The following is a 13,264-nucleotide window of genomic DNA, read 5'->3' on the forward strand; positions in this document are numbered from 1 at the left end:
AGTAATGGACGTATCGGAGTACTCTGGGGCAAACTGGTAATAATTCTGAGAAACTTATTCTCCGAGATATTAAGTTTAGCTAAGCGCTCATCACCCTAGAGTTCTGCACCATATAGGGCAGAGCTAATTACTTTTGCGTTATTTATCTCCATTGCAGGGCTAATTGTCTTGGGGAAGGAAGTATTATATTCTTTTTGCAGCATCCCTACCAATTGTCGGTGTTTTAGTGATGCTAGATCGACTTGGTGTGACCACTTTAGCCCCTCCTGAATGTTGACCCCTAGGAATGTGAACTCCTTAACCTGATCTAGCACGGCGTTATTCAGTCTGATGCCCCCCTTGAAGGCCCTGTGTGGATTGAAGGCCTTCAGTTTTGTTTTCAATACATTGACCTGCAGACCCTGTCAAGCGCAAAACTCTTCGAAGATTGATAGGGCTTTCTTAAGCCCACTCGGTGTTTTAGAAAGGATCAATGTGTCATCCGCAAACATTAGTATGGGGACTTTTCTGCCCGCCAGTGACAGTGCATTAGTGGTGGTTAATCTCATACAGTTCACTATCCCATACAGGAACGCCCCAGGGAGGGAGAGAGCCAATGGAAAGAGCTCATGGTAGGTAGATAGGTGGGACATCCTCCTCGAATAGAGGGGCCGGAAGACGTCAGAGAGAAGAAGGAGGAAGGTGATTGGATACCGGAAGGAGGAAGTCTGGTGAGGACCGCGACCAAAGAAGAGATTCCCTACACATCGGGACACAAGAACGAGGAATACAGGATGGGCAACGTCAGTGAGGAGGACGAGGAAGACGTGCACGCGGAACCTGAGACTTGGTCGGAGGACTAGTGGATGTCCCTGGAGGATGCCTTCACGCCGCCGTAACACTGGAGAGTTACAGCTCTCGCAGTACATGGTCTGGGAAAAGGCAGGGAGTGAAGAGAGGGGGAGGCTTTGGTTGAAAATGGGGCACCAGGGAGTATCGGCTCTGTTTTTTTTGTTGTTCTTTGTTGTTGAGGTGGGGAAGAGCACGGGACAGGCTATCAAATTTTCTTTGTGGGGCAAAAACCAAACAAGGTCGTCTGACTTTAGGGCTTCGGATGGCTAATACAATCCTTCTTTTCTTTTCATTTGAACTTTGCCTATCTAGGCTCGGTTTCTCCTCACCACCTGAATCAAAGGGGCAGTTGTTTGAGAAACTTATTTTCTTCGGATCCCTGTGCCTCTCAATCTCTCTCCCACATCTTACCTCAACTCTGCTCAGTGCACAGAGTGTTTTCTTTTTCGTTTTTGGCATTGGCGACGGTATTCTTCTCCTTTAATAAACCTCAGGACAGTCAACTTACCGCCTTCTATCTCTTCTCTTCCCTCGGTACCCAGGAACAATACCATCACTCGCCTGGAGGAGGGACGACGGAAGGAAGAAGGACATCAACCAGCCGGATAACCCCTGAGACCCTTACCTGTTTTTGTTTGAGTTGTTCCCCCGACAATAAAATTACGCCATCATTGATCCACGAATAAGACCTCCTCGTTTTTTTTCTGCCCGACCCTCTCGCATCTGGTGTCAGAAGTGGGAGCGGGGAAAATGGAGGCCGCATTTCAGAAGATGGTGGAGGGACAAGAGAAGCTGGGACGCATAATGGAGAAGTTTGTAGCCGTCGCAGAGGAAGATAGGGAAAAGCTTCACCGAACACTCTCTACACAGAGCCAAGCCAGGAAAAATTCATTGGAAAGTTGGCAGACACCCTCAGTCAACCAAGGGGACATACAGGACTCCACTCAGAGGTTCTACAAAAGTACGTAGAGGGAGAGGACCCTGATTTTATTTTCTCCACTTTGGAGCGGATGGCCAGAGCAGCAGGAAGGGCCTTAGATAAATGGGGACAATATCTGGGTCCACTCCACTCAGGGGACCTGCAAGCTGCCTATCAGGCCGTCAGCCCTCAAGGCCTTACCCCTTATGAGGAAGTGAAAAAGAATATATTGGAAAGACTGGGGATTGATGAAGACACTTATCGAACTAAGCTGAGAAAAATGAAGGAAGGGCCCCAAGAAACCCCCAAGGCTCTAGCCTATCGCATCAGGGACATGGCGGACAGATGGTTGAAACCCCAAACAGCAACCAATGAAGAAATCATGGAGAAAATCTATTTAGAGTAGTATCTGTCTTCTTTATATCCCCATGTACAGAAGTGGGTTCAACAACACACAGGATTAAATCGGGATAGGGCCATTGAAATATCCAGTGCCTTCAATAGGGCCCAAGAGCTTCAAAAAGGACGAGATGACCACCACTGGAAGCGCCCGGGGAAAAATCCAGTTCGACCGACACAACAAACTCCTCCTTCAAAAGCGGAGACTGTCACCCTCATGCCCAGTCCATTACCGGTACCCCCCAAGTCTCCACCCCAGGAGGGACACCAATGTTATAACTGTGGGGCCTTTGGACACATAGCTCGGGTATGCCCCCAGAAGGAGGAACCCATGGAGGGCGGTCTGATCTGTAACTATTACTGTAGCCCTTCAGGCTCCAGCCTCTCCTATCATAAAGACATACTGGTCAATGGTGAGAAACGACAGGCCTTGGAAGACACCGGCTGCCTCCAGAGCATAATGCGACCCCAGGAAATTCCCAGAGGAGTCACCCATCCTACTGGGTACGTCAACATACAATACGTAGATGGGGATAACTGACTGTATGTCCAAGTACAACAAGATCCTTCTGTTGTTGCCCTTCCTTTCCGAGTAGGCCTCATTCCACGGTTACCAGAGCCCTTAGTGTTAGGAAACAACTATCCCTATATGCCTAGACTGGTGAGTGAAATATGAACAGAAGGTGAGGAATGGACAGCCCCCTTCACACAAGAGTCTGAACAGGAATATCCACAAACAAACAATAGAAAAGTGGAAAACAAAAAAAAACGGGGAAAAAGGAGTTGGACCAGACTTGCTCTAACCCAAAGCACAGAGGCACCTATCTGGCAGTGTGACCAGGGATTTTTATCTGCACAGAGAGAGGATCCCACCTTATGAGAGGCTTGGAACAGAGCTACTGAAGAAGACCCAAAGCAAGTAGGTCCCCAGTTTGTCATTAAAAAGGGATTGCTACACTGAAAGGGTGGGAGGGATATGCCATCCCAACTATTGGTTCCCCGACAGTATAGGGAGAAAGTGTTGTTCTTGGCACACAGCCATCTATTGGGTGGTCATTTCGGGGAAGTGAAAATAATAGTAGAGAAGTTCTATTGGCCAGGTATCTACCAGCAAGTCCGTCATTACTGCAAGGAATGCTCCAAATGCCAAAAGAATAGCAGAGCCCTACCCCTGAAAGTCCCTCTGCATCCCTTACCCCTCATCCAGGAGCCTTTTTCTAGAGTAGGGATGAATATCATTGGGCCCTTACTCCCCTCCCTCAGTGGATGCCTTTTTGTTTTAGTCCTGGTGGATTATGCCACTCGCTTCCCAGAGGCCGTGGCACTACGCCAGCTGAATGCCGTGCAAATTGCCAATGCAATGATCAATATATGCTCTAGGGTGGGGTTTCCACAAGAAATAATTACCGATCAGGGAACTCCCTTCATTTCTCACCTGATGAAGCAGGTATGTCTGTTATTGAACATCAAGTAGATCCGCTCGGCGGCCTATCACCCCCAAACCGATGGGTTGGTGTAAAAGTACAATGCTACCCTAAAAACAACATTAAGAAAACTGTTGGATCTCGAAACCCGCAAGTGGGAGGACATGCTACATCTGGCCCTCTTTGTCATTCATTGTAAAAACAACAGGGAAGCACTGGGTATTCCCCATTCAAATTGCTGTATGGTAGACAGCCCTGCACCTTGCTCGATATGTTAAAGGAGGAGAGGGAAGAAGAGCCAGAGGGGGCAAAACCCCTACCGGAGTATGTCCTCAGCTTAAAAACTAATTTGGGACAGATCCGTAGTATAGTTACATCCCATATGGAGCAAGCTCAAGCCGCACAAAAAGTCCACTATGACAGAAAGGCAAAGGACCGCAGTCTAGAAGTGAACGATTTTGTTCTTCTGATGATGCCCTCCTATGATCATAAATTTTTAGGACATTGGCAGTGTCCGTTCCGTGTCTTAGAGAAGGTTACTCCAGTAACCTATTGCCGAGAGTCGGACCCAAATAAAAAGGCGAACACTCAGATATATCACATCATTTTATTAAAGAAGTGGGAGGGGGCCGTTCCTGCACTATTAGGGCTTCCTAAAGAACCAACCCCTTTATTTCAACAGAGCATTGATAGTGATTTACCCGAGAAACAAAAATAAGACCTAGAAACTTGGCTATGACCCTTACAGGTCTTTTCTCAAGAACCTGGGAAAACCACCTTGATAGAGCATGCCATTACCACTCCCCCAGGTAAACGAGTGAAGCTGTGCCCCTATCGTATCCCTGAGTCTCGAAGGCAAGCAATAGAGCAGGAAGTACAACAAATGTTGCACATGAGTATAATCGAGCCCTCCAATAGCGAATGGAACTTGCCCATAGTACTGGTGTCCAAGCCTGATGGGTCCATCAGATTCTGCATCGACTTTCGGGAGGTCAACAAGATCTCCCAATTTGATTCCTATCCCCTCCCAAGAGTCGGTGAGGTGGTAGAATGGATGGGCACGGCTCGTTACATCAGTACTCTAGATCTATGCAAAGGAAACTGGCAGGTGCCCCAAAAACTACATGACCGAGAGAAAAACGCCTTTTCCACCCCAGCAGCCTGTACCACTTTACCATGCTTCCTTTCGGTCTTGATGGGGCCCCTGCCACTTTCCAAAGACTGATGAATCAGGTACTAAAACCCTGTGCCACCTTTGCGGCAGCCGACATTGATGACATTGTTATTCACAGTTCATCATGGGACGAACATCCGACACACTTGACCAAGGTCATACAGGCCCTGAAAGACAGCGGGCTAACCATAAATCCCGCTAAGAGTAGACTAGCTGCACGTTCTGTGAAATACCTCTGTTACCTTCTGAGGGAGGGGTACATAAAAATGCAAGAAGAACCGATAGGGGTTATTTATTCCATCCCATTTCCTCAGACAAAGAAAGAGCAATGAGCATTCCTTGGGGTTCTGGGATACTGTAGGAGGTTTATTCCTAATTTTTCGCAAATGGCCTCACCTATGACAGATCTTCTCCAAAAGAATGTATAAACCGAGAAAGAGCTGAAATACCCCTCACCACTCCTTAAACAGGCTTTCCACCGACTGAAATATGCCCTTACCTCAAGGCCGGTTTTACTGAGTCCCAACTACTCTCTGCCTTTTATTCTACAAACGGATGCATCGGATGCAGGCCTAGGTGCCGTACTGTTAAAAATTGACCCCCAAGGACAAGAAACACCTATTCTTTACATAAGCAGAAAACTATTCCCCTGTGAAAAGAGATACGCAGTTATCGAAAAAGGAGGCCATAGCTATTAAATGGGCAGTAGAGTCCCTCGGATACTACCTAGAAGGGAGAGAGTTCACCTTGTACACAGATCACACTCCTCTAGAGTGGTTGTCTAGAAACAAAGGGCACAATGACAGGATATTAAGGTGGTTCCTCACACTCCAACCTTATCGGTTCCAAACTTGTCACAGAAAAGGGAAAGAACAAGCGAACGCCCATCAGGGACAGTCCGGGACTATGTGGGGAACACAGTCAGGGACTTAGGCAAGGACTGGGAACTGGGTAGAAAACGTACACAGAAAGAGGAGTACAGCGCTGCCCAGGATCATACAGGGAGTCAGAGGAGAAAAAGGGATCGAAAGGGGAGGACTGTACAAGTGAACAAGATGGGTAAGACTCAGAAAGGAAGGGCACTCACAAGGCACTTTAGCATTCAGAATAACTGTCATAATTTGATCCAGCGTGGTTCGTCATAGCGCTGTAGTACCGTCATCACCCATATAAAAACGCGACGCGTCGGAAACACAGACGCTTCCCGTTCTAATTTTTCACTTCCGACCTCAGGATCTTCCGGGTTAATCCTGGCGTCACTTCCGGGTCGTGGGTTTCGGGGCTTGTGCGTCGCGTCTTCGGGACTTGCATTGCGTCCTCGGGACCTGCCTCGCCTCCGAGATACCTTCCACTTTCTCCTGCCTACGAACTCCGAGTCCTTGAAAGCGGCACAGGGACCTTCCTTGGCTCTTCCTCGATTTTCTCATCGAACTCTCTCACATGGTTTGGCGGTAACGCGCTAGCGCTGGTGTGGGTGGAATCATTCCCTGGCTGGTTACTCCACTTGCTCTACAGGTGCTCTATCTTGTGCACACTTTGTGGCATCTGCATTTTCCTTATGTTCTTGTTTGTGTGTAGTGGGCTCCCACACTTTTTTTGCAGTATTTGATTTGTATATTATATATATATAGACCGCTACCTCAGCTCCTGAGGCAAGGAACATATATTTGCATAGAACGCTACCTCAGCTCCTGAGGCAAGGATCATATAGTTGCATAGACCGCTACCTCAGCTCCTGAGGCAAGGAGCATACCGTTGAATATTATCGAGTCCTGACTTGGCAGAGATTGTCAGCTGCTGAAAGCTCCCTTATATGACACTATACAGACCTGCTGGCTCAACGGTTTAGATGACTGCTTACCAAGGTCTTACGTGGTCATTTGGAAGGTTGTGCTGTTAACAACCCACAAACCATACTTTCTTTGTTAGTCACCTTTGTACAGTAAGTTCCTCAAATGTTTGGGGTGTGGAACTGAAAATTCTGGACCCGTGTTATAAACATCGTCGTACCATGACGATTTTGGTATCAGCAGACCGCAAATGATTAGGATACTATGGACAAGCATTTTCGCCATATTCGGGTGAAGAAATTACCCTGAAATCATAGTTTCCGTTCTGATCCTTCGGTTTCCATTGAACGGCAGCCATTTTGTGATTGCCCGCACATAGGCCAATGACTAGGCCAAAAATCGAGTCTGAAGGACACATACACCTTTGCTGACTCCTCTGTGACTTGGGCAAGCTGACTCCACTGCCTGAAGCCAAAACCTGTTCGGCCAGTTCTTTTCCCGGTGGCCGAATTTGATTAGTATCAAGGCACAACATATCATAAAACCTTTCATCACACACAAACCAGGCCTAATCTTACACACACTTGTCCTTGTTTCCTACTTTATGACTTGCTTTACGAGGAGGAGGTGCCCGTTTTTATTGGGGGTCCGTCGATATCTGATGAAAGTACTAAGCCTCGCCGGGTAATTGATTGAGGGCTGGACAAACTGAAATATGGGCTTGTCATCATGACTTTGCTTTTTCTTTGTAGTGAAAATATGTGAATGGTCAACTGTAAAATAAGGAATGTTTGCCTAAAGCATAATATTTTGTATAAAAGAGAAGGCTGGCTTTGTAAGGTTGAGCAGTCTCCTGAGAATATACACCGTGTTGTACTTCTAGGATACCTGTTACTGGTTGCAGCCAATAAATACGATCTTTGACTTCACCAAGAAGACTCTGTGTTTCTGTAGTCTTAAACAGGAAGAACTCGAAGTCTTAGGGTGCGTTCCCTGGCACCGCTGGGTTCTGAAAAACCCAGTACTTCAGTTGGTGCCCAACGTGGGGCGATTTCAGCGGTACCGGTCCAAGCCAGAGGTTCGTGAGGAGCTTTGTGTGAAAATTCTGGAGGAAGGCCGCCACTTCATCGACCCCTGCATGTCGACGTGGTCCGAAAGTCTTTGCTGCGAGGTTCCCCGCTTCCCGACGGCTACGAAGGACTGCTGCCCTGACTATCGCCCTGTTTTGGACCCTTGATGATTGGTAGAGCGAAACGATAGACGAGTCTTCTGGTGACGTCATCGATACCTCAGTTAAGTATAAGTGGAGCGTCTCCCAGTCCTTAGTTTGGTTCTTAGTTTGGTATCCCCTTGGGATCTTTGATTTGGAACTTGCAAGTACCAAAGCCGAGGGACTCGTGTATTCACGAAATATCGTATTCGATAATCCTTTGAAGTTTGAAGCTAGACTAGAGAGCGAAGATGCCTGGTCCTAGCAGACTTGGAAATTTGTTTTGTCTTGGTTGTAATAGGGATTCCCGATTGGAGGACTCGTGTCCGGTTCCTCCGATTGGAACTCCAACCTATGAACTATATGTGAAACATGGCGTAGGCCCCATCACATATAATGAAGTATGGATCCGATACACCAGGAAAGATGGTGTTTTAAAAGGGCCCCAATATGGTAGTTTTGACACAGAGATTCTGGATAATCTGGAGGTTAAACTTTTTAAGAAGAAAGCCCGGCCGGCAATGTTTGACTCTTTCCGCCTATGGCATAAGGAAGCCAAACAGAAGGAAATTAAATTAGCAAAGAGAAATAAGAGAGAAAATGGTATCTCGATAATGCAAGCTGCTATGCAGTTTAAAGATAATGAAGAAGAACAGATGAGTGAGCAGTTGCACAGGCAACGTAAAATGGTGATCGATAGATGCTATCCAGTTTTGCCGCTTCTTCAGCAAGATGCAGCAAAAGAAATTGGGAAAGATCCTTTAATGTCACACTTGTTGAGTTCAATGGGGTGATCTTTCACCCCATTTCTGGACGCACAGCGATAAGTATGTGCATACCAATAATGCAATATGTTAAACCAAGTTTTTCTCCAAAGATTTATTCAAAGTTCATCAAAGTTATTCACGGTATCCAGGAGAACTAGGAAGATAGAGGGAGAAATATTTGGACATTAATATATGGGTGGCGGTTTATAGTCACGATTAGCGGGAAAATGTTGATACACGAACAGGTTACTAGATAATCGCTTGTAAAATGTTTTAACATGCACTAAGTGACATCGCCTTGGAAAGTTCTTGTATTAAAACGTTGTTTTTTAATTGTAGAAAACCCCTGACGAAGGGCCACGATAAGGCCCGAAATGCATTGGGTTAATGTGATGGATTAATGAAGATCACTTACATGCACTCCTAGCTACCGATTAAGGCCACGGCATGTCTGTAGCGTTTGAGGTTACAGTGTTGAAAGTAAGATGTCTCATAAGTGACTATGGATAAATCCTGGATACCATGAATAACTTTGATGAACTTTGAATAAATCTTTGGAGAAAAACTTGGTTTAACATATTGCATTATTGGTATGCACATACTTATCGCTGTGCGTCCAGAAATGGGGTGAAAGATCACCCCATTGTTTTCAATGTCTTTTACAAGTACGTGGCTTTGGGCAGACCACGATTCTGGGCAGCACGCGAACAAACGCAATTTTGAAAAACATTTTGAAAAAACTGGTGTGCACTTTGTCACTCTCTTTTCGATTACCTATTGTCTGCCTTCTCAGACGAGTAGCCCCCATCGAATAAGGATATGAACGAATAATCACGATGAAGTCACTTAAGAGACTATAAGAAGAACATATCTTCGGAAGTTAATTCTCTAAACTGCGTTTTTTAAAACCGTTATACTATACACGTCAGATGTTTTTATTGTCATGTTTTGATGTACATAACAAATACGTTCGTAATAGAGATCATATAATACTGTGAACGATTAGTTTTCTAGTATGAAATACGCTGTATATGATACCTTCTGATCAACATTGTTAACATTAACAGGGAGGGCGGGGAATTTAGATTAATGTTCAGGAACGATTTGGACTCCTTAAGACAGCGAGCGCAATACATTGTGGGTATTGTAGTGAGATGACACCAGGAAGATCGTTAGTCATTACAATGTAGAGTTACTTTTTTTCGCATATAATAAGCTTAAATGAAAGAACAATAACACATGAAAAAATGAGGACGTTTACTAGGTGGTGACGATGATGGAAGAGTGAAGAGCACGTAAATCGAGCGTAGTGGGAAACACAGGGTTAAAAGTAGTGCCCTCGGCCTCGCTTTAGGGCGGGGTCTGATTTTAAGTGTTTAAATTGTAGATTGAGGGTGTAACACAGTTAGTTGATCACCTGGAAGGGATTGAGCAAGATGTTTTTGTAAAGGTAAGGGCTCGAATGTTTGAAGGCCAATGGATATATGGCATTCTAAATCACGCGCGCATAAAAATAGTCACACTTTGTTCATAGATTCACCGAAGAATTGTGTAGTAACTTGTGCACTTACGAGAATTACATAAGGAGAACTAGGAAGATAGAGGGAGAAATATTTGGACATTAATATATGGGTGGCGGTTTATAGTCACGATTAGCGGGAAAATGTTGATACACGAACAGGTTACTAGATAATCGCTTGTAAAATGTTTTAACATGCACTAAGTGACATCGACTTGGAAAGTTCTTGTATTGAAACGTTGTTTTTTAATTGTAGAAAACCCCTGACGAAGGGCCACGAGAAGGCCCGAAATGCATTGGGTTAATGTGATGGATTAATGAAGATCACTTACATGCACTCCTAGCTACCGATTAAGGCCACGGCATGTCTGTAGCGTTTGAGGTTACAGTGTTGAAAGTAAGATATCTCATAAGTGACTATGGATAGATCCTGGATACCGTGAATAACTTTGATGAACTTTGAATAAATCTTTGGAGAAAAACTTAGTTTGACATATTGCATTATTGGTATGCACATACTTATCGCTGTGCGTCCAGAAATGGGGTGAAAGATCACCCCATTGTTTTCAATGTCTTTTACAAGTACGTGGCTTTGGGCAGACCACGATTCTGGGCAGCACGGTGAACAAACGCAATTTTGAAAAACATTTTGAAAAAACTGGTGTGCACTTTGTCACTCTCTATTGGACACTTGTTGAGTTCGCCACCCCCTTATGCACAGAGTGCTATAGCACCTCCACAACCTTTAGGTGTGCAACCCCCAAATATTGTGCCTCAGGTTCTTCCACAGCCGCCAGCTCCTCTTCAGTTGGCTCCTACTCCCATGGCGCAGCCCCCTCAAGGACCGCCGACTTTGCTACTTGCTTCATCTGAACTTCCTACGACTTTGTCTACTACATCGACTGCCTCTTCTAGTGTTCTTTCTGATACTGCCTCTGCGTCTGCATCTGCGTCTGCCTTGCCTCCCTCTGTTTTTCCTCCTGTTCTCTTGTCATCTTCTCCTTCTATCCGACAGAGAATGACTGATACCGTTGCTAGCATTATATTTCCTCTTTTCGGGTCAGCTGGTGTGACCCCTGATTCGGAACGTAAGCAGTCGCGTAGTCAACTGGCTAATTCTCGAGAGAGAGAGATGTTTGACCATATGGCGCGTAAATGGCTTACTTTCCCTTTTAAATATGATGTAGAGTCTGTTATGGATGTTTTCAGTCAATGGGAAGCACCGAAACAAAGATACATTTTTGAGAAAATGTGTGCTTTCCTTTGTGAGGAATTGGAGGATAATGAGTTAGAAACAAATCCCCCTGAGTTGTGCCGTGTACGGTTTGAGTTTTCAAAAGGCACGATTGTGGGTTCCGATGTTGAGAAAGCAGTTACAACGTTGTTGTCCTTTAGGAATAAAGATCTTTCCCAGTCACTGTTTGAACATGACTCCTCAGTTAAGAAAAAAGTGCGACAGTACCCAATGAGAGAAGTCCCTCCGGTATGGAAGGACGCTGTTGCGGCAGATGCCGTTAATAACATTGATGCTGCTCCAGCTCATTTTCAGCGTGTTTGGGTGCATGTTCCTTGGAAGCGAGCTGAAGTTTTAGCCCTTAAGCAGACCTTGCCTGATCCTCGTAAAAACCCTGCAGGATATTATAAGGAATTATCACAGACTGCAGACTCATGCATTATGAATTTAGCTGACATAGACATGTTATTTGGGAATGTTGTTCCACAGCCTTTGTGGAGATTGATTCGCCATACAGTTCATGCGCAAGAGTTAGGTGACACATGGGCTAATATTAGTACTACAAATGATAGACAAGTTGGTGGTGCCAAGCCTGAGCCTTTGGTAGCAGAACTTCCTGCTAGGATCATTACTTACATGAAGACTTTAATGCCTGCGATGCGTGTGAATTGGGATAAATTGTCTGCGTGTAAGCAGAAGAAAGATGAAACAGTGTCTGATTTCTTCACTAGGTTTGAAGAAACGTTTATCGACCACAGAGGTCAAGATATGAGTACAGAAGGTGGTCAACGGTTGTTCGTTGACAAGTTTGTGCACAATTTGCTTCCCGAGCTGTGTAAGAAATTGAAAGATTCAGAGAGTTCTTGGGCTGTTTCCTCTTCAGCACAAATACTGGCTACTGCACAGTACTACGAAAATAGGGATAAAGATGAGAAGGATAGAGCAGAAAAGAAAACTAAAGAATTAAAGACAAAGGTTCTTTTACAACAGGCGTATCCTCCACGTGGTGGTCAGAATAACTATCAGCAACCTCAACAGTTTCAGAGAAACTCGCAAAGGTTCGAGTATTCTCAACCACGTGTTCCTGTAGGTCCCAATCAGTGTTCATATTGTAAAGAAGAGGGTCATTTCAAGTATAGTTGTCCTATTTTGTTACAGCGTACGAATGGTGCTTCTGGCGCAAGAGGTCGAGGTGTTCAACAAGCTCCTAGAGGTAGAGGACGTGGAAGTGTCCCCCAGAACGCGCGTTCCCTTCCGTCTCAGAATTCAATAAATAGTTTTGACCAGCAAAATAACGCGTCTGGTAGGACGGCTCAGTACTATGCTGATGACTACTATACGGAAGATGAAAATATGGAAGGTAATGATTGCTAGGACAGCCATAGACAAAGAGAGGGAGTTGTTTCAGTTCCAGTAGATCAGAGTGGGCCATATGTTAAGGTGATTACATCAGGTGTGTCAGAGCCTTTTCTGTTGGATACTGGTGCTACCAAGAGTTCTATTATGCACTCAAAGCTCCCTGGCGCACCTTTGTCTGGCAAGATGAACGTTTCAGTAGGTTTTTCTGGTGCCCCGGTTAGGAATCCGATTTCTAGTCCTATGTCCCTTTCTGTTGGACCTTGGGAATTGGAAGCACCCCTTATTCTAACGACAGGTTGTGGTGAAAACTTGTTAGGATTGGATTTGTTGAAAAGATTGTATGCAACATTATATTGTTCTCCTTCGGGAGTACAACTTACACTGGGTAGGATAGTGATCTCTCCAATGTATTTGTCGAAGGATAAACTTCCGACAGAATTGTCGTTTCTTCCTGATATTCTTTGGGCTACTGGTCCTAATGATGTGGGTCTTTTGGAAATACCGCCATATGTTGTGACAAAATTGCCACGCATTCCCCAATACAAGATCTCTAGTGAAGGTGAAAAGGCAATGCTAGCGATCATTTATGATCTGATTGAAAAAGATGTAATTGAAGAGACAAGAGGTAACGTTTGTAA

The 13,264-nt window shown here is 45.1% G+C and overlaps 1 protein-coding gene across 1 annotated transcript in view; it reads left to right on the forward strand.

Moving 5' to 3' along the window:
* Positions 1–1,581: 1,581 nt before the first annotated feature.
* Positions 1,582–13,264, forward strand: part of LOC146839321 (uncharacterized) — a 55,984-nt gene continuing 44,301 nt past the window's right edge. The window contains exons 1-2 of the mRNA XM_085650773.1: positions 1,582–1,792; positions 3,433–3,596. Of these exons, the coding sequence (XP_085506899.1) occupies positions 1,582–1,792; positions 3,433–3,596 (375 nt within the window). The remainder of the gene's footprint in view (positions 1,793–3,432; positions 3,597–13,264) is intronic.

Source organism: Triturus cristatus, chromosome 4_1 (genome assembly GCF_964204655.1).
Source record: "Triturus cristatus chromosome 4_1, aTriCri1.1, whole genome shotgun sequence".
NCBI lineage: Eukaryota > Metazoa > Chordata > Amphibia > Caudata > Salamandridae > Triturus > Triturus cristatus.